This window comes from Sminthopsis crassicaudata, chromosome 1 (genome assembly GCF_048593235.1).
Source record: "Sminthopsis crassicaudata isolate SCR6 chromosome 1, ASM4859323v1, whole genome shotgun sequence".
Lineage (NCBI taxonomy): Eukaryota > Metazoa > Chordata > Mammalia > Dasyuromorphia > Dasyuridae > Sminthopsis > Sminthopsis crassicaudata.
Genome location: NC_133617.1, coordinates 405,144,352 through 405,169,231, shown reverse-complemented (window position 1 = coordinate 405,169,231; position 24,880 = coordinate 405,144,352). Strand labels below are relative to the sequence as shown.

The 24,880-nt window shown below is 37.8% G+C and overlaps 1 protein-coding gene across 2 annotated transcripts in view; it reads left to right on the top strand.

The window, feature by feature from the left end:
* Positions 1 to 5,651: 5,651 nt before the first annotated feature.
* NR4A3 (nuclear receptor subfamily 4 group A member 3) overlaps positions 5,652 to 24,880 on the top strand; it is a 32,151-nt gene continuing 12,922 nt past the window's right edge. The window contains exons 1-6 of one of the 2 annotated variants that reach the window (XM_074280089.1): positions 5,652 to 6,238; positions 9,513 to 9,692; positions 11,805 to 12,706; positions 16,145 to 16,274; positions 16,713 to 16,885; positions 23,630 to 23,829. In XM_074280089.1, the coding sequence (XP_074136190.1) occupies positions 11,807 to 12,706; positions 16,145 to 16,274; positions 16,713 to 16,885; positions 23,630 to 23,829 (1,403 nt within the window). In that variant the 5' untranslated portion in view covers positions 5,652 to 6,238; positions 9,513 to 9,692; positions 11,805 to 11,806. Of the gene's footprint in view, positions 6,239 to 9,379; positions 9,693 to 11,804; positions 12,707 to 16,144; positions 16,275 to 16,712; positions 16,886 to 23,629; positions 23,830 to 24,880 lie in introns of those variants that run through there. The other variant, XM_074280088.1, reaches the window with a different exon arrangement.

The following is a 24,880-nucleotide window of genomic DNA, read 5'->3' as shown; positions in this document are numbered from 1 at the left end:
TATCAAAAAAGCACTTATAGTTATTTCAAAATTCATTTTTATTAAAATAAGTATTAATTGAAACAAAACTATGTTCTCCTGGTCATTTTCTTTTCTCAGGAAAAGAAATACTTTATTATATATAGATCTAGCCTACAAAACCAAAACAAAGCAGAAGGTACCACCAATCCACCAAATCTATAAATATAGTTTTTAAGATTACTATAATTTATTTCTAGAGATTATCACAATTGCTTCCTTTGCTTTCTCTATGCTGAGCAAGAAAGAAATGTACATTGGAGCAGCTAGTTTCAAAATTTCACTTGAATTCAGATGTTCTGGCTCTGATGAATAACCTATACTGAACATTTTAACAAATAAAATTCTGTTTTACTCTGCAAGAAAATAAAAAACACAAAAGCAGGGAAATAACCAGCTAATTTTGCAAATTATATAATAACCAAATGTCTTATAAACTTTCAAAATGTCATATATATAAATATTTGTTATATTTCATGTCTGATTTTTTTAAATATATTTTACTATACTTGTATTATATACTTCACTGGAGAAGCAGAATTGTCAGAGTAGTAGAGAGTTGACATTGAAGTCAAAGAAACCTTGAATCAATATATTCTCTTAAAATCTACTGGCTATGTGACCCTGCATAGGTGACTTAATTCTCCAGAGTCCTAGGCCAGGGCTATCAAACTATTAGAATTTGATTAAAATGTAAGTGGGAACTGTTTAACAAAATAATTAAAAATCCATTACAATGTAAATAAAAATATTAACATATGGTTCAACTGGTATCTATCTGTTTCTATTTGAGTTTATCACCACAGCTCTAGGCAATTCTTTTAAGATTTTAACTTGTAAAGAAGATACCATCTTATATTAGCAGAAAGTTTCTTTACCTGGGAGTTTTTAGATCCAGTTTCTATCTCTCTATGTTTTAATCAAAGTATATAATTCAGCATGTGTTTAGATAGATTAACATATTTATTGATAATATAACCATATTTTACACACACACACATACACATACACATACAATTACTAATAAATCCACTTTGAAAAAGCATAAAACATCAGATGTTTACTGGAAATAATTTATAAGAATTTATTTTCATTTCAAGTAACTTCAAGAACAAATCTAATCTCACAGGATTATGATAAAATTATTATTTAAAAAATGAAAGTCCAATAAAATGTGAGTAATTATTAAATCATTCCTCTGCTCAAAATCCCTCACTGGTTTCCTACTGAACTAAGTTAAAACATTTTAACCTAATAATCCAAGCCTTCCTCTTTTTTTTTTTTTTAAAGAAGTCTTTTCCCCCAAGACATATATTGTTTAAGCATTTCTACCTTACATCATTTTCAGTTTTATAAAATATTTTAAATGTATTCAGGTTTTTTAGGGGGGGGGGAATGGGAGGGGTATGGAATATAATTCAATTAATATGGACTACTCCCTGTCCCCCTTCCACATCTCAAGCTCTTCAAACTCTTATACATCTTTGAGCATATCATTTTCTGATAATCTAGAATGCTTTCATTAAAATTCCATCAAATTCTATTTGTTCTTTAAGGCCAATCAAATGCAAACTCCTTCATGAAAGAATTGGTCCCCCTTCCCCCTTCACAAATTAACTTTCTCCTTCTTGGAGTTCATACAGAACTTGATGTGAATCTCTCCATACACTTATTTAACAGCTTTTTTCATCTCCCCAACTAAGTTGTGGATATCAGAGATGGCAGAGACTGTTTTATTTAATATTTTCATCTTCCCCAGAATTTGTCACAATATCCTGCACAGAGCAGATACTTAATAAATGCTGACCATGCCTAAAGATCAAACAATTGAGCATCACATGAATTTAGGGATATAGGGGGAATTAAATAATCATTTATAAGAAGTTTTAGTTCCAATACTATCATAATTGCAAGTTAATCCAGCTTCTCAGTTATTGCTGGAATCTCTCATATCTAATTCGGTTTCCTTTTAAGAAGCACAATGAGCTAAGGATGAGTTGAATCAAACAAATTACAAGTGAAGAGTCATGGAGTAAAATAAGTAACCTGATGTACCTAAGATACAGTGAACATAAAACAATTACTATCATCCTACAGAAAGTAGTAACACAACCATCCAATGAGAAAATCTTACCCTGAGTTACTTACACTAAAAGAAATGTTAAATAAGTGATAAATAACATGCAATTTTGAAAACATAAGTGAAAAATTTATTGGAATGATAGAATAAGTGTTCAGAAGGAAGAATAGCCTTATTTCAGGTGGTACAATCCTATCAAAATATGACAAGAAAAATCTGACAACAGCCTGGGTAGGCAAGGACTTTTTTTTTTTTTTTTTTCATACTTGAAAGAAAAACTGGGTTTGGAGGCGAGTGAAAACCAGGTTGGAATCCAGCCTGGCACTTACTAGCTCTTGATCATAGACAAATCACCCTCTGAATTGTTTCCTCAACAGTCAAATGTGGATGGCGATAACTACAAGGGATTACAGGAAAGATCAAGAAACTTCACACTACCAAGTGTTATGTCGATTACTCAGTAAAATAAATGGCTGTAAATATTAATTTTAAATTTAAAGTAAAATCATCTGATTATATGCTAAGGCCCCTTCTTCTTATAAAATTCTCTTCTCTATATTAATTTGTATGTTAACTTCTGAAAACTTTCGCCAGTTAATAAATCAGTCGAAAGACCTTTTTTCCCGAGACTTTTTCACCTTATTTTAGGAATTCTACATGGACATCTCAATTTTGCGTATTTTTTTCAGAAATGGATTTTGGTCCTTCGAAAGGGGAGGAAGGCATGGAAATAAAAGTATTTTTAAACCTCTTTAGGGTGCAGTTAGGTAAGAAGAGTACGTGGAAATTGTCAGATGCTTTTCCACAGATCCACCCCACCAGATACCATCAGAGTCTGCGTGGGGGAGTCTCCCCGATCTTGCCTGACAGCCTCCCTAACTTTCTTTGAGGTCTGGAGCTAGTTAGTGATCACTCTGGCCCGTCATGGTATTTTCAGTTAACAAAGCAGTTACTCAACAAGGGGGGAAGGGAAAGGGAGGAAGCTACAAAGGAGGAGCAGCCGCTGCCGGCGCAGCAGCCGCTGCACCCGTGATGTCAGGGCAGGATGAGCCCCGGGCCGCCACCGCCACCTCCTCGGCTCCTCCGTGACGTCCGGCCAGGGGGTATCCCCAAACCATCAGGAAGAGGCGGCGGCAGCCCGGAGAGCGGCTGCTGCGGCTGCTTCTGCAGCTGCGGCTCCGCCCCCACGAGCCGCAGCCGGGCACCTCGGGCCATCCCGGAGCCCCGCCTCCGCCCCACCCCCTCCCGCGGGGCCTCACACAGATTCCCCCTCACTGCCATCGACCTCCGCCGCCGCGACCTGTGTGTGTGTCTGTGTGTGTGTCTGTGTGTGTGTCTGTGTGTGTACAAATATCCGAGCGAGGTGAGGGGGAGCACGGTCCCCATAAACCCAGGTCACTGGACCAGATTGACAAAAATGGCGAATGTCGCCGGGCGCGTACGCCCTTCCCCACCCCACCTCCACACACACCTCCGGGAAGTTCCCGAGGTCCTCAGGGCCGGGGTCAGGGCGCCCCCTCCCTGTGGGTTCTCATCAGGAAGTGAACGGGCTTGGGGGGGGGGAAGGGAAGGGCAGGGGAGCGCGCGCCGAGGCCCACGGGTCTAAAAATAACTGCCCACTGCTATATTTGGTTCGGCCGGATCACAGCCCGGCCCGCGCCTGAATGGAGCAAGTGAGGAGGGAGCTGGGGGGAGGGGGGTGACGGAGGGGAAACCTACTCCGCTATCTCCGGCGCGCGGCGGCGGCAGGGCCCGGGCCAACTTCTAAATTTAGAAACCTCGCCTGCGTCAATCACGCGCCTCCCGTGCGTCAGCGCCTAGCTGCTCTCAGTCCGACTCCCTTTGAATAGATACAATGTAGCAGCGCCCTCCACCAGTCCCCGGATTGGTAGCAGCGAGAAAGAGGGCGGCGTTCCATAGTACTGGGCTACCTTCCGAGCTTTCTCCCACACTCCACTCCCTGGCTGCCCTCCTCCCAGTTTGAGAAAAGAAAGAAGAGGGCGAGAAGGTTGGAATATATACATATATATGTGTATGTATTTCCAGATTCTTGTCCCCTCCCGAACCTAGTCTGAAGGAGTCCTTAAATGAAATATGCTGCCAGTACTTCCATTTTTCAGGCTAAAATGGTGACATATTAAAGAGATGTCATTTCAATTCCCATTCAAGCAGGGAACCACGAGGATGGTCACCTATTGTGCGGACTTACCTAGACAACCACGACCCGCAGCATTTGGTCCAAAAGGCTGTTTGAATACTTAGCAGTCGGAGTCCGATCTCGGGACACTTGGTGTATTTTTCTTAGCGAGAAATTCATTCTCAAAACAATTTCCAAGGGATAGGGATGGAGGGAAGAGTCTCACATTCACTGGGTCAATAGCTATTTGTACATAATTCCAAAACTCAGTGGGACTATATATCCATACCAAATTCTCAAACGAATAATTGCTACAAATCTTATCACAATGTTCTAATTTGGGGACAAATAGAAGAAACTCACTTCAAATGCAAAAAACAAAAGTGTCAGCTATGTGTCCCGTTTTTGAGGCGGTCTGGGTGTGTGTGTGTGTGTGTGTGTGTGTGTGTGTGTGTGTGTGTGTGTGTGTGTGTGTGTGTGTGTGTGTGTGTGTGTGTGTTGAAGTAAGATACCAGTTCAGTTAAATCATACGTGTTCTGTGCTTGTGTTTTCAATGGTTTTAATGTTAACAGCTAGAAAAGAAAACGTACCGTAATGAAATAAAACCTCACCCTGAGAGTAACCCTCACAGTGTGCAAAATACGTATCAGAGTCTGGAAGAAGGATTGCTAATTAACCCTTTTTGCTGAGGGCTGGGTAGTAAATAATATAATAAGATAGTAAATAAACGACTTCCTAAGAAGTCATTCAATGAGGACGAAGCTTCCCAACAAAAGGGCTATTTAACAATAGTGACCAACCCCTGTGCATCATCCACTGCTAGGTAGGATCGTTCAGTGAAACTGGATGGCAAATCCCTCACTTTATGAAGCACTGTTCCCTTTTCACCCAGGTTTCCTGGACACTCTGGGCAGTCCTGGAGTCGTGTCAGCACGTCTTCTCTACCTTTATTCCGCCCCAGCCCAAGCAACCTGCGCTGACAGTCTCTGCCTAGAAGCAAAAACGAGTGTTCTTCTGAGTCCAAGAAGCGAACGTGTTCTGCAGAGGTTGGCAGCCACCGACTAGGATCTCTCAGAGTGACAAGCAGCTGTGCTAGGCTTCCATTGTAAAACAGCGAGTGACTGAACACGCGCGTGAGCGCGCGCTCACTCTCTCTCTCTCTCTCTCTCTCTCTCTCTCTCTCTCTCTCTCTCTCTCTCTCTCTCTCTCTCTCTCTCTCTCTCTCACACACACACACACACACACACACACACACACACACACACACACACACTCCCTTACTCACACACGCGGAACCGGCCGGGGTGAGGGGAGGGGAGGAGGAGGGTGACGTGAGCGTCCCATGGCGTCACCATTGACGTCTCGCATTCCAGGAGCTCTATGGAGAGGCCGCTAGGGCTCCTGTGGCATAAATGACGTTCGGAGAGAGCAAGCGAGCGCGCAGCCGGGAGAGCAGAGTCTCTTGCCTCCCCCCAGCTTGCAGCACCTCTCCCTCTCTTCACACAAACGCACACACGCTGACACATACACACTCTCATCCCCAGATACACACACCCAGAAGCGCATACTGCATTCACACTCCACACGCTCACACACTGCATACACACTCCACACGCTCACACACCTCTCCGACAGAGCTTTTCGGTGCACAGCCGCGCCGGCGAACCCCGCCTCCGGCTCACATTGTCACCCTGACAGGAGCAGCGGAAACTGCAGCGGGAATAACAGAGGCTACGGCAGCGGCGGCAGCGGCGCGGCTGCATTTTTCCCTGGGTTTATTCCTTATTCCCTGGCTCAGGAGCAGCAGGAGCCAGGGCGCCCGCAGAGCTCCTCCTCCGTGCTTTCCCATGAGTTGGGATCGCAGCATCTCCTGCGAGTCCGCAGTCTCCGGGACAGTTTGTACAAGTCAGCCCTTCCGGGACCTCGGCTACTACTCCCCCATGAAGATTTCGGGGCAGTCCTCTATAAACTCGATATAAAGACGGAACCGCCACAGCAGCCAAGTACGTATGAGATTCGCAGAGCTATTTAGGGGAGTTGCTAAAAGTTGCTCGGAGGGCTCTCTGGTAGCTACTGATTTTGACAACTTTTTGTGGTTTTCTCCTCTTCGCTCCCCGCAAGTGAGTCGTTTTGTAAGGAGTCCCGAGAGCTCTAATCTGAAACTTTTACCCCCTAGGAGTCCCGCTGGGTTATTAGGAGTTCGTGTGATTTCCTCCCCCTTTTGGAGAGGCTTTTTCTTTAACAAAGAGGAGGACCAGGATTTGTGCAATAGCAACCCCTGCGATATTATTCAGGGTATTTTCAGGCTCTGGTTGTTGTCATGGAAATGATGCTCTCGGCGGCGGCGGCGGCGGCGGCGGCCGGGAGTTGCAGCTCCGGTGATGAATGGCAGTAATTTTCCTTCTTTAAGTAGGCTTGAAAATAGGTGATTTTGTTGGTACAAGTTAGTAGTACCTAATGGAAACTACAGGGCAGGTTGATTGAATTTGGACTGAGAGAGGAAAATAACTGGGGGCAGCGACTGCGGGAACTACAGAAGCAGCTCTGAGGAGCACAGTGGTAATTGTTGGAATGTGGCATATTGTAATGAAATGAGACGGGGGCTTCTCTAAGCACGTCTGCCCTGCATCTGCTCTTCTCACATTTACTCTTTCTCTTTTGGAGGTAATAAATTGTAATTACCAACTTTAGTCACCCAGCACGTGTGTGTGGTTTCCTTCTTCTCTCAGTCTTGGTTTGATGTAGAAATTACTTTTCCATTTAAAAAAAAAAATTGTTAATTGAAATAGCTCGTGGCTCTGGAGTAGAACAAAGTCATTTCTTTAAACGACTGAAGTTCTCTGTAGAAGTTACAGAAACGTAGAAAGTACCTCCTAAAAGATGTTTTATGGATGTATTGGAAAAGGTATTGTTGGGACGCAGATAGTAGGTGTATATTTTTCTTCCAGTTTTCCAGTAATATTTCCAAAGAATGACATTTATTAGTGCTTCAAGTCAATAAGAGGTTATAAATGCATTGATTATTTCAAATCTTTTTTGCACCTCCTCCCTTACTGAAATATAGCAGGAAATAAATACTTCCCATTAGAGCCAATGAATGCTCATTTATTTCGGCTAATGTGAAACTTTTCATAGAAAGCAAAAAGCTGGAAGAAATAAAATCTGCCTGACTCGGAGATTGAGCTTAAATGTAATTTTTAGCAATGGTGTGCTAAAATTATTGTGGTTTAATGAGATATTCAGAATAACTCTATCCTAATCTCCAATTTTACTACCTTTTATCCCCATCCTCACCTCTATCCCCACTCTCAACCTCAGGAGTACGTTTCCAGAAATTCTCTTTCCTACTTGCCACCAATGGACTAGGGATTGGAAACTCCACTGAGGATCCTAGCCACAAAGCTGCGTTTCATGGTTTCTTCCAAAAGTTGCAAAGGGGAGGGAAACCCGGGGGTGCCACTGGAGTCTGAATATAGAGAAGAAAGCGTCTTTGACAGGAGTAGTTATCCCTTCCTAATTTACAGCCCCCGAGGCTCTATGCTCTAGGCTCCAGCGACTGCAATCAGGAGGAGTGTTACGTGTTTAAAGGCGCAGAGTGTGTTTCTAGGTAACCAGAGGCTTTGGGGGCGGAGAAGAGCCCTAGGGCGCTCAGCTTAGAGAGCAAAGCAACCTCGTTCACCGGGGGGCTAACTCCGAGAACAAGAGAGAAACAAAACCTCGGAGCACAGAGATGAACCTCTCACCTCCCCAGCTGAGACCCTGGTGAAACTCTAACGGAATGCACAGCAACGTTCCAAAAGTGTCTCCCTGGTTAGAAACCATACGGAGATACGTCCATCAGGTTTCATCAGTTGGGGAAAAGGGGGAACGAGAGACTTTGAGAGCTCATAGTAAAGATTAACATTAATAATAATAAATTGAGGAGTTGAATACAAAATGAGATGCGTTACCACTTACATGTAGAACAGAACTGAAGGTTTCAGGTCTACCATATGCTGAGGAACCGGAGGGGACTGGAGAAGTGGGAGATGGCTAAGGAATCCCCACTTTCCCAGTCACTGATGCTGCGGTCGTAACTTCGCTGGAGTAAGAAGTTTAAATTTGCTGCTCAAGTGTTTCTTTCCAGACACAATCCACTGCCCGCACTTCTAAATAGGAAATGAAAGTTTTCTGAGTCTCCCTCCAGATTATGTAACTATTGAAATTTTTCCTCCGAGTTCAAAAGCGAAATCTTAAATTCGTCCAGTGGAAGGGGGCGCTGCAAGCCGAAGGTTGTGGCTTGCCAAACCAAGAACCCAGACAGGCGCTGGAAAGTTTCACTGCTGCTTTTTGTGTAGGTATCTCCGAGGAGCCCTAGTAAAAGCTAAGTGAGCCAGAAAAAGTTGTCCACTAAAGATACAGACAAGAGAAAAGAGTGGTTGAGGGACAAATGTGTGAGGTAGCATACAAGTAGACTTCAAGAACAGATTCACAGAAAGTCTCGTTGTTAGCAAATGTCTAATTAACATTGTCTTTTATTTTTATTTGCCTTACCTCTGGAAAGCTAAACTCTGGTAATAGAACTGAAGATGTATTAGCATTTAGACTAAAAAGCAAAGATTTTTTCCAATTCCCTGGAGTAGTCTTGCATTCGTTAGAAAAAATGTGCATCTCCTCTGCACCTTGTAAATTTGTATTCCTTGACAGAATAGAGGTAAAAAACCTTCATTCTGCATATTTACGTTCATTGATCCACCAGTTCTGTTAGAATTCCGAATATATTTTCATTCCTTTCAAATATATGTATGTGTATCCCCTAAGTTGATTTTTTTTTTTAATTTTGAATAATGTTGAGAAATGTTTCTGGTTGATGTAATTATTAGGGATTTTCAAAAACAGTGTCCTGATGTCAGAGATGTAAGCAGTATGGACACAGTAAGTTTAGTTGCTATTACTTTTTTCCGTGTGTTGCCTTTTCTCCAGAAAGGTATTAGCCTATTCTTTAATGCTGGAAAATGAGGAAATATCTCTGTTATTACTGTCCCTAGAATAATTATTGATAGTTACATGGCATTTTCATTATTCCCTGTACCTATCTCCCTCCCCTTTCTTTTCCCTTGCCAAATAACCAACCAACCAGACAAAAATCTAGCCCAACACCACTGCAGCGTGGAAGTCGGAAGATGTCACTCTTAATGTCGATTCCTTAGCGTCTGACTGGTTTCATTGCCCAACTGAAGACCCAGCTGGTCTCACTGTGAACTTTACTCTCTCTCCTGCGATGCCTAATGCTGACAGAACCCAGTTCGGAAGAGCGCCGCCAGCCCAACGCCAGCTCTCAGACTGGAACCACTGACGACCACAGCAGCTTCACAGCCGCCACCCCGTTGGGCCCAACGCCCCCTCCTCAGCCCCTGTCTGTAGCCTCCTCCGGAGAGACCACCAGCCCCAACATTCAGCGCACAAGATTCCCTCCAGGTAACCCTACAGCCCAAGGCCCTATATTCTTCTTCCCCTGGTGGATGGGGAAGGGAGATAAAACCAGAATGGGCTGGCTAAATTATTCTTTCCTGGCTTCCAGGCCCGATATCTATGAGAAAGAAGGTTTGCTTTAACCAAGATCTCATGGTTGATCATGTCAATGAAGCTCTGTAATGGGACTTGGGGCTAAGCTATACATTTCTCTGAATCCTTTTTTTTTTCCTGAGAAAATCACAGACAAACCCACAAATTATTATCTTTCTTAAAAGGTTTCCATATATTCGTTTTAGTGATAAAATGGGGGGCATCTCTTTGGCATTTAAGGGGTATGGCATCATCCTTTAATATAAATAATTTTATTTCTATAAACCATAGGATTCCCATTTATCTCTACTGAAAACCACTTTGTTATTATTAAAGATCATGTAATGGACAGTAGAAGAGTTTCATAAAAGATAAGATAGTCTAATTGAGAACTTTAAAAAAATAGGGCTCTATTCATCCCTTATATTATTATTATTTTCTCTTCTTTCAAACATTTAAACAGTGATTATTAGTCTTTAATTTCAACAATCCTAGCAGCTAAGAAAATAGTTCTTCTGATTCCAAATGACGTCAAAGCAATCATCTCTTCTCTACATTTTGGAAGTAAAGATGGATAATAAAACAATGAGATTTGGAAATATGGGTAAGATAAGGTTGTCAAAGGAAAAAACAACTTTTTTTTAATCCTTCATTCTTTTTATATAATTGTTCATATCACCTGGCCTTCCTTTTTCAAGGAAAACAAGTTACTACAAGCTGCTGCATCCATAGAACCATAAAGCAAAGAGATAGGCTATTTAGACTTATAGTTAAGTAAGCCTATAAAATATTGTGACTCAAAATTACATCAAAGGGAAGTCTCAAATTGCTATCTATCTAAAGAGTTAAGTACACTAAGAACACTTTGTGCTAATAACTGCTTCAGCAGTCTTGGTTGAAATTGATAGGGAACTAGATCCTAATTCTGTGACTGCTTAGCTTCTCTTCCCTGCCCTTCATTCCCCACTCACCCCCCCCATCCATAATATTTCATTTAAATGGGAGAGGGGTGGGAGTTTGATAAATGCTGATTGTTCCAGTCACAAATATGATTTTGGTCAGGGATAAAAACATATATATTTAAAAAGCATATATATATATGTATATATATATATATACATATATATATGTGTGTGTGTGTATGTATATAAATATATACACATATATATACATATATATATTATAATCTAAGGCACAGAACATCCTTGGGATGAGCATTTTGTTGAAGTTATTGAAATGTCTATTTGCAGATGGAGCAAAGTGCCCAAAATCCATTTTCTGAGCCTATGTTCTAACTCTTTACCTAAAGGACTGAAGTTGATGGTTGTGTAGGGAGAAGAAGGGATACGGCAAGGGACAGGTCGAATAGAGTTGCTTCAAACTTAATAAAGCTATTGGAAAGGGGAATAGGAGGAGGGGAAGTGACTCTAAAGTGGATTGTCCTCCTATGTCTTAACTCATAAATATGTCATTGTTCCCCATGACTACTAAGTCTGATGCTGGACAGTTTCTTATGAGCAAATGGTCTGTGGCTGGGTGAATGAAGTGGCCTCTTCCTTCCCAAAATAAACAAACAAGATACAAACTTACTAGTCTGTTAGTTGCCCAGCCAAGGTCTTAGTTGTCAAATAAACCACTTCAGTTAATTCTCAGTAGAGTATTCTAGCAAAAGCTTCTGGGTTTTAACCAGTAACACCTGGCGGAAGGCTCAGGCATTAACTGTATTTATATGGGGCTTGACTTCAGAGGACACCGCCTGCATAGTATGTGCCCTTTGACACAGCATAGCCAATGAGGGATTTATTTTTTTCAGGGGGGGGGGGAGGAGAGAGGGCGGGCGTTGGGGAAGGTTGGGTTTTGTAGACTGCTAAAGGCAACAAGCCTCCCGTTCGACGAGTATCTGAAAAAGAGGAGGAGGGAAGACCTTTTCACAAATTGAGGAGGGAGGGACAGCAATCGATCTTGCTAATTAATTACTTTAGGGAGAATTCACATTTCTGAGGGCTTTTTGCTTCTTCTTTGCAGATATGCCCTGCGTGCAAGCTCAATATAGTCCTTCGCCTCCTGGTTCTAGTTATGCTGCGCAGACATACGCTTATGGCTCGGAATACACCTCGGAGATCATGAACCCCGACTACACCAAACTGAATATGGACTTAAGCAGTACTGAAATCACAGCCACAGCCACCACCTCCCTGCCCAGCTTCAGTACCTTCATGGAGGGTTATTCCGGGAGTTACGAATGTAAGCCCTCTTGCCTGTACCAAATGCAGCCGTCGGGTCCCCGGCCCCAGATCAAGATGGAAGATTCCCGGGGGCACAGTTATCACCACCATTCGTCCATTCCGCCGCCTTCCTCCTCCTCAGAAGAGGAAGTGATGCCCAGTACCTCTATGTACTTCAAGCCGTCTCCCCCTTCCACCCCAACCACGCCCAGCTTCCCCACGCCGCAAACGTCCATGTGGGACGAGACACATCAGCTGCAGGCCACCCAGACTTGCCTCGCAACAAGTCACCTGATAAATGCCCCAATGAAAACTCGCTTCCCTCTGATCCACTTCAAGCCCTCGCCACCTCACCCTCCGACTCCCAGCCCAGTGGGAGGCCACCACCTCTGTTATGATCTCCTCTTAGGAGCCGCGGACCGGGCTGCTGCTAGTGGCCAGCCAGCCCCCATGGAGGGCCACCCTTATGGGCTGCCAATAGCCAAGAGGCCTGCCCCCTTGGCTTTCCCCCAGCTGAGTCTGACACCTACTGCTGCTGCTGCCTCAGCCGGGTCCAGCCTGCTAGGAGAGAGTACCAGCCTTCCTTCACCTCCCAGTAGGAGTTCCTCCTCCGGTGAGGGCACTTGTGCTGTGTGTGGGGACAACGCAGCATGCCAACACTACGGTGTGCGCACCTGCGAGGGCTGCAAGGGTTTCTTCAAGGTGAGTATCTTTATTCCCTTTTCTTCTTTCCCCCAGTCTCCCGGTTAGGCTCCTTCCATCCTACAGAGCAATCCAAGTCCATGAATCCTTGTTATTCATGACTTTTATCATCCTAATACTTAAGGTAACTATCTAGGTGTAAATTAGAAATGGCAAGGGGCAGCTGCCTGAATGCATTTGTAAAGATGCCTACTTTACAATTTAGGGGGTTACTTTAGACTGTAGGAGAAACTGACTCATTCAACCTCTTAGTCTTGCACTTAGCTGTTCATTCATAGACTTGATAGAACACTTAATTATTCCGCCTTCTCTCTAACAAAACACACAGACAACCCTGTGCATACCTGATTCCTCATCTCCCTCCCTTATATCTTCACAAGAATTCTAATCCACACATTCACTCAATGTTTTGCTGAATGTTGTTTTGGAAGATGGGGAAGGACAGCTAAGAGATATGGCTAGGTATTGAATGGAAACTAACATTAGAATGAAGAGTGATTTGAGTAGTGTGCAGAACTAAACATGACTTATAATTGTTGTCAGTAGTTCACAGAGCTTACTTGGATAAATGAATTCTACAATTAAAACAGAAATTCCATTTGAGCCATTTGCTTTAAAACTCTTTTATTATGAAGAGTTTGCCAGAGCAAATTTGCCTTTCACTTGGATTTTCCCATTTTATGCCTTTTTCTGGTTACAACTGCTAAAGTAAATAATAGGCCAGGTGATGAACAGCAGGAGAAAAATAATGAAAATTAAGAAAGGAATGGATAATCTACAAACATAAGGGTGGTTGAAAGATGACTGAGATACCTAAAAGGCAATACATTCCAAGGTAGAAATCTAAAAGGCAATACATTCCAAGGTAGAAATCTTCACTGTGTCCTACCAATAACCCTCCTTTCACACCAGGTATTTTACTTTGGGGGAAAAATCTATACAGAAAAGGCAGGGAATAGACAAGCCAGCCAAAAATAATCTGTTAATTAAAGAAATGGAAGCATATTTTACCCAGTGATCTTCCACCATTAAGTTGGATGTTTTTAAAATATGACATGAAGTATAGTTAATGATGGGAATTCAATTATTGAACCATAATGATCTTTCCTGCTTCTTAAACTCTGCATCCATACACAAATGCAGGAAATGTTTTAGGTTACTGGGGGAAAATATTTAAGATATCTGAAATAAAATCCCACTGGAATTCAATTGTCATATGCTACTGAAGGAAACATAATTTTAGAAAGGGCTATATTTTCATTTTAATAAACACTAGCTAGATTCTGTTACCTTTGAATAGATTTACCAGTCCTAAAATCAGCTTATTCTGTACTATAAATGCTTTATTCAAAGTATTATTAAAAAGGAACTTGGGAAGACACACACAGGTATATGTCAGAGTTAATATTGAATTTAAACTTTTGCAATTGAGAGTATTCAGTTATGTACGTGAAATTTACATTTTTTTGTTTAACATTTATCTTGTTAGAACTTAGTTTTTTGGGTTGTTTTTTTTTTTTGTTTTGTTTTGTTTTGTTTTTTGAGTAATATTGTTAAGTAAAGTTTGAGTCTTAGGAAAAAAAAAACAGGTTACATAGTGAAAATTTGGACAAGAAAGCTATTTATCCCAGATTACCTGGAATTGTTTTTTTTTTTTACAGTGCTCTGATACATTAAATCATTTTTCATTCTCCACTTTATTTTGTGTTTAATCCTAGGTTTGTAGTCATTTGTAAATTTTTATTTTAAATAAAGGCATATTCTGTCTTACTCCTTAGTTGGTTGAGAGAGAAGAACATCAGAGATGAGATAATATTACAGGAGGCAATTATATTAGAATGAATATTATCAGTAAGTCATTAGTTGAGTTATGAGTACATCTATGAGTATTGTAGTAGCTTGATTACAATGTGTTAAGTTATTGCAATGTGATGATGGGTAGAACAACTTTAGACAGAGTACTCATTATAAATGATTAATCAGTTTACATAACTTTCTTGTAAGGACATTATTAATTTTAATATTGGAATAGAAAAGGATTTTAAAAAAGGTGCCTTTGCTAAAATATTTAGAAAAAAAAATAGAGAGAAAGGGCTAGGCCTTGAAGTCCCAAAAACCTGGATTCAAATCTTCCTCTGATATATACTAGTTGTATGACCCTAAACAAGTCACAGTATCTCATTGCCCATAGGCAACTCTCTAAAATAAAGAGTAAATTGCCTCAGTAAAAGGAATTTGCACACCAGAAAATTCTTCACACTGATGAAATCACAGATTCAGAATAAAAAATAGTAAAACTCAGAAACTGGATGAAAATAGAATAGTTCTTTGTCTAAGCCTGAAAAATGTGGAATAACAAACCAATTGGTTATTTGAGATGACATTGATAGAATTTTTCTATAAATACTTGATTGTAAGAAAAGTTTTTGTTTCAAATATTAATGGACAAAAAATATTGAATTATAATATATTCCCTTTCTCCTCTGAATTAAAGAGGATTTTTTTTAAGAGTAGGTAAATTTGTTACAAATCACTTTATCTCCACTGTTTCTTCTTCAAATACTTTTAAAAGTCATTCATATCATTGTTGTGGGTATTTACAACAATGAAATTCATCACAAACTCATGCCTGTCTTAGCAGACAATCTTCCTGAGTTAGTGTGGCTAGAAATTCCAAACTTAGCTAAATTAGTATAAAGATAACAGACATACAATTCATTTGTAGGTGCTATCTGAAGGCTTTCTAACTTGGTAAGCTAGGGATAATACTAATTCAATGACATAGCAAGATGAAACATTGAAACAAGAACTTTAGTGAAGGACTTTTAACTAATATGCTTTTGTATCTTAAAATTTGAAATCTGACTGTAGTTTTCTAACATCAATGAAGATAATATAAGCTAAATAACATTTTTATGGTAACATGGTAAAATTTTCTGTATATTTTAAATTAATTTGGCCCCCTTTTTATTATTCTACTTCCAATCACTAACATACCAGTTACCATGATGTTGTACTCACAATAAACAGCAAATCAAGTACATTCCAAAGAATTTTAATAAGGAATTCTAATAAGGCCAACAACAATCAGGGGGAGTGAAGCAAGAAGAAAACTGTTCCTAAGGGGATTTTAGAAGTGGAGATAATCTAATCCATAAAGGTATGATGCATTGACCTGGTAATTTCAGATATTATTTTATCATTCAAAGTTGACTGTCTCCTGAGACTTGCTTCACAACAATCCCAGATGATTTTCATTGTCAGCAGCTAACACTAATAAAATTGTTTTTCCTGCAGGCTAGCATGTTAGGAAATTAAATTTATCTAATTATACGAATTGCACTGTCACTTTTCACATTGTAATTAAAATACATCTTGTCGGGTCCTAGCTCTTTCAAGAAACTATTAGTTAACTATCTCTATATTGTATTTTGTCAGAGAACAGTGCAGAAAAATGCAAAATACGTTTGCCTGGCAAATAAAAATTGTCCAGTAGACAAAAGACGTCGAAACCGATGTCAATACTGTAGATTTCAGAAGTGTCTCAATGTCGGCATGGTTAAAGAAGGTAAGAAACTACTTGTGTTCTTTTTATTAATAAAAGCTACTTTCTCTGGAATTATTTTTTAAATCTCCATTTAATATTATAGTAGTGAAATTTTTGGACTAATTGTGCTCCCAAATATTTTGTTACTAACATAAATTTGCATTTTTAAAATATTTTGTCATTCTATTTTTCTAAAATCAATTGATATATGTAAACAAATATGGTAATCTTTATAAAATTGGTTTTCATTAATATTTTATTATTGCTATAGGTAGAAAATGTCTTTTATAAAGCTTACTTTAGCTAACTCGCAGCTATAAATGGAGTGAACATTTAGAATTCACTATTTATTGAAGATAATTCACATGAATGATTTTTAAAATCATTTAAAATATGTCTTGATTCTCATAATTTATGAATGCCTTTGAAGGTCAAAATTTTTTATTCTCTTGAAATCAGTTGTCCGTACTGATAGTCTCAAAGGAAGGAGAGGTCGGCTGCCTTCCAAACCAAAGAGCCCTTTACAGCAGGAACCTTCCCAGCCCTCTCCACCTCCTCCTCCAATCAGTGTGATGAATGCCCTTGTTCGAGCTTTAACGGATTCAACTTCCAGAGACCTGGATTATTCCAGAGTAAGTTTTTATAAAACTCTGACCTCAAGTAAAGGAACACAGTATCTCTCTATTTTAGTAATTCCAAACATTCAATTTATAATTTACCAATGTGATGTGTCATTATAAGTAGTCAGTACCAAGGATGTGCAGTCCACATACTGCTAGATAATACCTCATTATGATGTCAACAGAAGTCTTCACAGATTAATTTTTAAGGTAGAGATTTTACAGAATCATAGAGTTGGAAATTACTTTAGAGTTCATCTAGCCCAAGCCCTATATATGATTAAGAATCCCCTACCTTTATAACATCACCAAAGAGTCTAGATGTTTTCTTTCACATTTTCAGACACTACTTAAGGATCTCAATGGTGAAAAACTTACAACCTAACAGAGTGGCCCATTCTATTTTTATATATAGTTATTGTTAGAAATTTTTCTTTAGGGAGCAGCTAGGTGGCGCAGTGGATAGAGCACCAGCCTTGAATTCAGGAGGACCTGAGTTCAAATTTGGACTCAGACACTTAATACTTCCTAGCTGTGTGACCCTGGGCAAGTCACTTAACCCCAGCCTCAGGGGGGAAAAAAAAGAAAGAAATAAATTTTTCTTTAGAATAAACTCTAATCTTCTTCTCTTTAACATCCATCAACTGTTCATCATTCCATCCCCTGAGATGACACAGTATAAATCTAATCTGTCTTCTACATCCCAATTTTTCAAATACTTGAAGACAGCAATTATATCTCTCTAGATTAAGAAGATCTGTACTCCAGGCTAATTACACCCAATTCCTTTAAGTAACCTTTCTATGAGATTACTTCAAGCCCCTTATTGGTCTGATCATCATTTCTCAAATACATTCTTATCTATAAATGATATTCCTAGAACTAGGTGACCAGAAACAAACTGCTTTAGATATGGGCAGACCAGAACAAGACAGAACAAAATGGAAAAATCGCATCCCTTGTTTCACATACTATAATTCTAATATTTCATTAGCTTTTTTGGTTGTCACATCATATTATTCATTCATATTGAACTCCAAAAACTTAAGACAATTTTTTACATGAAATGTTAGCTAATCATATCACTCCTACCCTGTACATGCACATTTTAGCATTTTCTATTTATCCCTATTTATCCCTATTAAATTTTATCTTATTCTATTTGGCCTTTTATTGCAATCTATCAAAAATCTTTTTAGATACTGGTTATATCATCCAAATTATAAACTGTCTTATCCAGTTTTGTGCCATTGACAAATTTTATTAGCATATTTGTGTCCTTATCCAAGTTACTAAAACACCACAGACAAGAAAAGGATTGAAGACTAAGTTCTGCAATATTTCACTAAAGAGCTGTTTGTACTTTGAACATCTGACCATTAATTAACACTCTTTGGGTCTAGCCCCTCAAACCAATCCTATATTCACCTATTTTGCCATCTTATCTGCAGAGATATCAGATAGTCTTTTTCCAGTGCTTTGCTGATATTCTAGCATATTGTGTCTACAGAATTTCATTGATCAAATGTCTTAAGTAAAAAAAAAAAAAAAAAAAAAAAAAAAAAAAAAAAGGAAACCATACCAGATTAATTTGACTTATTCTTAACTGAACCCATGCTGATTGATAGTGATCAATACTTCTTTTTCTCAGTGCTCACCAAACATATATTTAACAACCCACTCTAGAACTTTGCCAAGAATCAACATCAAGTTTACTGGCCTATAAATCACAGAATCCATTTCTTCTCCTATGTGCAGTTGATTTTACTTTCTCTAAACCTGAAGCAACTTTTTCTTTCTCTAGGATTCCTCAAGGACCACTCACAGTTCTGCATTCATATTCATAATGTCCTTTCGAACCCTGAGACATAATTCACTCAGATGAAATAGCTTGAAGACATTTAAAGTTTTTCTTGTCATCACCTCACCTATCTTAGTTTTCACTCTCCCTTTAGTTTTTGAGACTTTCTAATTCTAAGAATATTCTCCTAGATAACTATTGCACCAAATACAAGTTCCCATCAATGTGGGTACTACTTTTAATGATGTAAGATGACAATATAGTCTTATGCTATGTGATGTGATTTTGGTCCACATTCTTCCATAAATCTGCCCTGTGAAGGCTCTACTCAGTGTAGAAGATACTTTCCTCTAGGTATCTTAACAGTCTGTGGATACTAGTGAAGACTTCAGTCTATTTGCTCTCTCTCCCTTACAACTGGAACATGACCAATCTGACTCATCTTCCTTTCAGATATTTCCAGAATAATCCCTTGATTAGGGAAACTAGAAGTAATATAAGTTTAATAATTGTATTTTCTCTATCTTCTTATCTATTCCCAAACAATGGGGAATTGTTCTTACTCTTCTGACTTGGAACACAGTTAAACTAAAAAATCCTTTTTTTTTTTTTTTTTTAATATATTTCACCAATCTTGTCATTCTGATCCTTCAGTAACTTTCCTAGCAGTATTCTTATAGGTCTGTGATACTTATCTTCAATTAAGTTCCCTATTTTGTATCTTTAAAATCTAATCTCAACAATGAGACTCTATGTGGCCATGTCATAAAGATTTCCTTTTTTTCTTTCTCATCAGGATCATTTGCAATTGCAACATCAGATTTTTCTTCTTGAGAGTTTCTTCATATCTTTTGAGCCAGCTTCCTTTTTAAAGTTCAGTTCAAGGGGATTCTGCCTTTCTTATTTCTGAATTCTTTCACATATGTCCTCCTATAAAGTCCAAAGTACAAATGTTTTTTGTCTAGTCTCTATTAGAAATGCTAAGGTGACTTGATCACTTTTTTGAGATTTCCTATCATTTCTTCTAATTGGAACCTATAAATCATGATCCAGAAAAGCAATTCTCCTTATCAATTACTCTACATTCTTAAAAGAAAATTATCATCAAGATTTCAGGAATTTGTCAGTTACTTTGCTTCTAACAGGACAAGAGCCCAAGCAGATGTCCACATAGTCAAAACCTTCACACATAGGTATATTTTGCCTCCAAATCAGATTCATGATCTATAACAGAAAGTCATTATATGGCTCTTCCCATATAGTTAATCAGTCTGTGGTTCATACACACCGTATTATCACATAATAAGCACTTCTTGTCCAAATGCTTTCTAATGTGCTTATCACTCTTTGGCTTATAAACATTCCTACAAACATATATGTTTATAATATGAAGTAATATCCTACTGCCCTTTATAACTAATCTATTTCTTCTGATCAAAGAATTCAGCTCCATTGCCAAAGATCAATCACAAGTTGCATCCCATTAATTCTAAATGAAAGACCTATGAAGCTTTACTTAACCTTTTTATTTTAAAATCTAAAATTCATTTTATTGTTCATTTTCTATGTATTATAATGTGACATATGACATCCATCCATGTTATGACTTTTCTATCTTTAAATGGTTTTGCAAGTGACTACTATGTCTCAGATACCACGCTAAGTACTAGAGATATAGAGAAAGCTGAGCAGGTAGGTAAATTGTTCTGTACCTTAAAGCCTATAATTTCTGCCATCAAATAAGTTAAGAAGAGAAAGAGAAAATATTTTGATTAAAACATTTTTAAGTTTTAATATTCTTATATCAAAATGTAAGACTTTTATATTGGCAAATGAGCATGTTCCCCAAAATCTGTAGGAAGCTGAATCAGGGAAGTTTTAAGTCACAAAGATATAGGCTTTAAAAACCAACACAAGAATTCAAGAGCTCTTGATTCCATGACTTTTACTCTAATTATTGGACTAAACCTCTTTGTTTGAAATGTACATTCAGGTTATTTTATATTTATTTGTCAAAACAAGTCTCTTTAAAACTTTTTCATTTGTTTTCTGTTTCACTATTACTTTTAATTTAATAATGCATTACTATATGGTTTAGGAAATACATAATTGCTAATTTTTTAAAAAGTATTTTATGTAACCATTTGTTGACCACTTCATGTATTCTTCATCAGACTATGATGATTGCTGATAATCAAGGTAAAATATTATACTGAATAAGGCATCACAAACAGAATTACCACTATGTATTAGAAAGATATTAGAATTAAATCAACAATACATTTAACATTTGGTTTGCCTGCTAAAGAAACATTCTAAGAAGAGAGAGAGAGAAAGAGAGAGAAGAGAGAAAGAGAGAGAGAGAGAGAGAGAGAGAGAGAGAGAGAGAGAGAGAGAGAGAGAGAGAATGAGAATGTGAGGGTGAGTGTGTGTGTGTGTGTGTGTGTGTGTGTATGTAGTAACTACTCAGAAGAATCTATTTCTTCTTAGCGTTAGCATAAAACTTTTCTTTCTAGAGAAGAAACCTGAACCAGAGAAATATAATTAAAATTTTGGAAACCATGACAAAAATAAAAAAAAAAATTTTAGATTTAATTCCAAGCAATAAGTATGGATAATTTTTAAGTTGCTAGCAGAATCTTAAAGTATTGAACATTTGGCATGAATTTACTCACAACTTTAAATGAATTGACTTGCTATGCATGATTGCAAATCTCATAAAAGAAAACTACATTGAAATGAATAACTATATGTATGTATGTATATGATACATAGGTATATAGATATGATACATGGGTATATATGTATGCATATGAATACGTGTAATGTGTTTCATGTTATAAATATATATGTATGTAAATATATAATATACACATGTACATATTCATACATGATTACATATAAGTATTGGACAGAATGCTAGACTTGGAATACAAAGAACTGGGTTTTGATCCTGCTTGTAACTTTTATTAGCCTTGTGGTCATAGGCTAGTCACTTACCCACTTTAAAGTTTAGAATAATACCTATATTAGAATAATATACCTGTATAATACCTATAATACCTATAGAATAGACCTATAATACCTAAAGGAGTTTTGGAGGCTCTAATGAGATAACCTATTAAAATACTTCCCAAAATATTCTATAAGTATTATATAAATATGAGTTACTCTTAGTAACATTCAAGATCATTTTCAGTGTCCTTACACATCTATATCTAGTAGAAAACAACATTCTTTTAATCTCTATGTCTCCATAAAGTTTCCAAGCAGTTTAGTATTCAAGTCAATTCAATGAATATGCATTAAGCAACCAGCACACATCTAAGACCTGTTACTAGATGCTGGATATACGTATGTATGTATGTATGTATGTAAAAAGACCCTGCTCTCAAAGTACTTAATTTCTACTGAGGAAATAAAATATTTTCACAGTTAGATAGAATGGAATAGAGTTTAGGGGCTTCTCAGAAGAGATGATAAAATCTTGAGAATAATCTTAATTATTACATTTCCATCAGCTTTTAATTCTCAACTATGCTTTTTAGGCCTTTAGTCTCCCCCTTTTGTAAATTAAGTAACTCTATAAACAAGGAAGTTTTACTATCCCAGTTTAATAAGACTGGGAGACTTCGGGGAGCAATGACATCAATCCCAATTACTCATTGGTATTTTGTTCTTGGTAAGAGAAAAAGACATAATCTTATGATTCAAATGAACACCTTATTTTCCCTCTTCCAAAGAGAATATCTGAATAATAAAAATTTTATCCTCCTGACAACAGAGCTGAATCACCAAAGAGTTGAATATATGAATAGTACTGTATTCTAAAACCCTGGGTAGTAGGAAATGTAAGATAACCTTTCTCTCCCAAGTGGTTATGAAAGAGAATATGGGTCAAAGGGTAAACAGGTTTTTTATTTAAAATAAAGACCATTTAATTTTTATATTTTTACTAACAACCTTAAAAACAAAGACTTTTAATAAAAGTAAATATTTTTAAAGAGTTTGGTAAATGGAAATATCTGTTAGCTATAATATCATACATAATAATTGTAATAACAAATGCAATTGTTAAGCATAGGACATATGCCCCTGCTGCTAAGGTGGTTGAAGCTAGTAGACCTCTTCAACTTGAATAGCTCTGAGCTGCAGTAGGCTAAGCTGATTGGATGCTTGCACTAAGTTCAGCATTAATGTGACATATTATTATGATAAACAACCTAAGAAGAGCTGAACTGACCCATGTTGGAAAAACAGAGCAGATCAAAATTTCTGTGCAGTCAGAGTGGAAACAAGGCTGGGAGTAACCCCTGTGCTTTCAGCCGGGACAAGATAGGAAAATCTAATCACCACCACCACCATCATCACCCTTGTAATTTATAATAATAGCATCTGTATAACACTTTAAGGTCTACAAAGCAATTTACATATGTTCTCATTTGATCCTCATAAAAATCCTGAAAAATGAGTGATATTATGATTCTCATTTTCATATGAGGAAACTGAGGCAACTGAGATCAAGGTGTCTGCCCAAGTTACATTGCTAATATGTGTCTGAGGCTATTCAACTTAGATCTTCCTGATTGTAGGCCTAGGGCTAATCCACTGATCCACTTAGTCACTCCATGAAAATATTTAATAAACATGGTATATATTTGTGTGTAAGAAGTCTTCACTTCATATCATACAAAGTTTTGTTAAATTTATTTTCTTTTCACATGGTAGGAAGACTACTTGTGATTGGGTTCATCCCTAGCTCACCAGGATTCACCAGAGGGAAGCAGGAAATTTGAAGATACAAATAGAGCCTCTAACAAGAAGGAGGGATAACTAACTGGTGAAGGTTTTAATATTCATCTCATTCAACAGATGTCAGTTGGGTTCTACAGGAAGAGTCTTTTTCATCATGAATCTTCAGATATTTTCATTTCTACCTGTGGTTTTCATTCTAGTACTGTTCCGGTGATCAGGCTGCGGCAGGCACTGATGCAGAACATGTACAACAATTCTATAACCTTCTGACAGCCTCCATAGATGTATCTAGGAGTTGGGCTGAAAAAATTCCAGGATTTACGGATCTCCCTAAAGAAGATCAAACTTTACTAATAGAATCTGCCTTTTTGGAGCTATTTGTTCTCAGACTTTCCATCAGGTAATGACTTCTATTACTTGTCTATCATCCTTTTACCTTAAATTCTCTTAAATGTCCTGAAAGTTTTTCCATTTTTTAGAAAGATTTAAAGTTGGCTCCTTTGACCCAAAGTTATTTTGTCAAATAACTGAATGAATGAAACTCATACATAAAAGTTTCTCACCTATTTCCTAAGCAAATTTATTGCATTAAGAAACTATATAATTCTTTCAAGTCTCTAGAGTATCATGTAACAATTTATAGTTTTCAGTTTACCTCATAGTAGACATGCTACTTAGTGGCCTTAAATGGTTAAAATGATTATGTAAAGTCAAGTCAACTTTATTAAGCAATTACTATGTGCAAGGCATTTTATGCCTAGAGAATATTTGAAGATTCTGACTCAGTTTATACTCAATAAAATTAAGCTACAGATACTAATGAATAAAAGGAAGCCTTTTTCAATCATTCAGGGACTTAAATAGTTCTAGTACAATTCTAAATGTAATATATATTTTAATGTTTCTTCCTTTTATTTTTCATTTATTGTCTTGAAAGTATTTTCAGGAGATGTTTGTTCACCAATATTTGGGAGAAAGCAGCACCTCTTACTTTCTATCCATTTTATCTTAGGTTAAAAAAGTTATAATCTGAGGGGGTTTTTTGTCAACTTTAAAAAAAGTTACATGGGTGGTAGATTAGATCAAATAAACATTAATTTTTTTAAAGTACAATAGCCATTGATATTTGTATACCATGTTGTGGTTTGTAAAGTGCTTTATACCTAACAGTTCTGGGAAGGAGGTAATATAAGTATCATTATGACTGCCATGGAATCAGGGAGACAGATTTAAAACTTTGCCTCTCTCTGACACATATTTGCTTTGTGAACATAGATAATTTACTTGACTTCTCAGTGATCTAGACAACTCTCAAAAAGTATAATTTACCCAAGAATTCTTGGTCTACATTTGGGAGGCAACTTCCACATTTGGAGTGTGAAATTATTTTTATAATATATTGTTATAATTATAAAAATTATAACATATTATATATGATTATAATATATAAC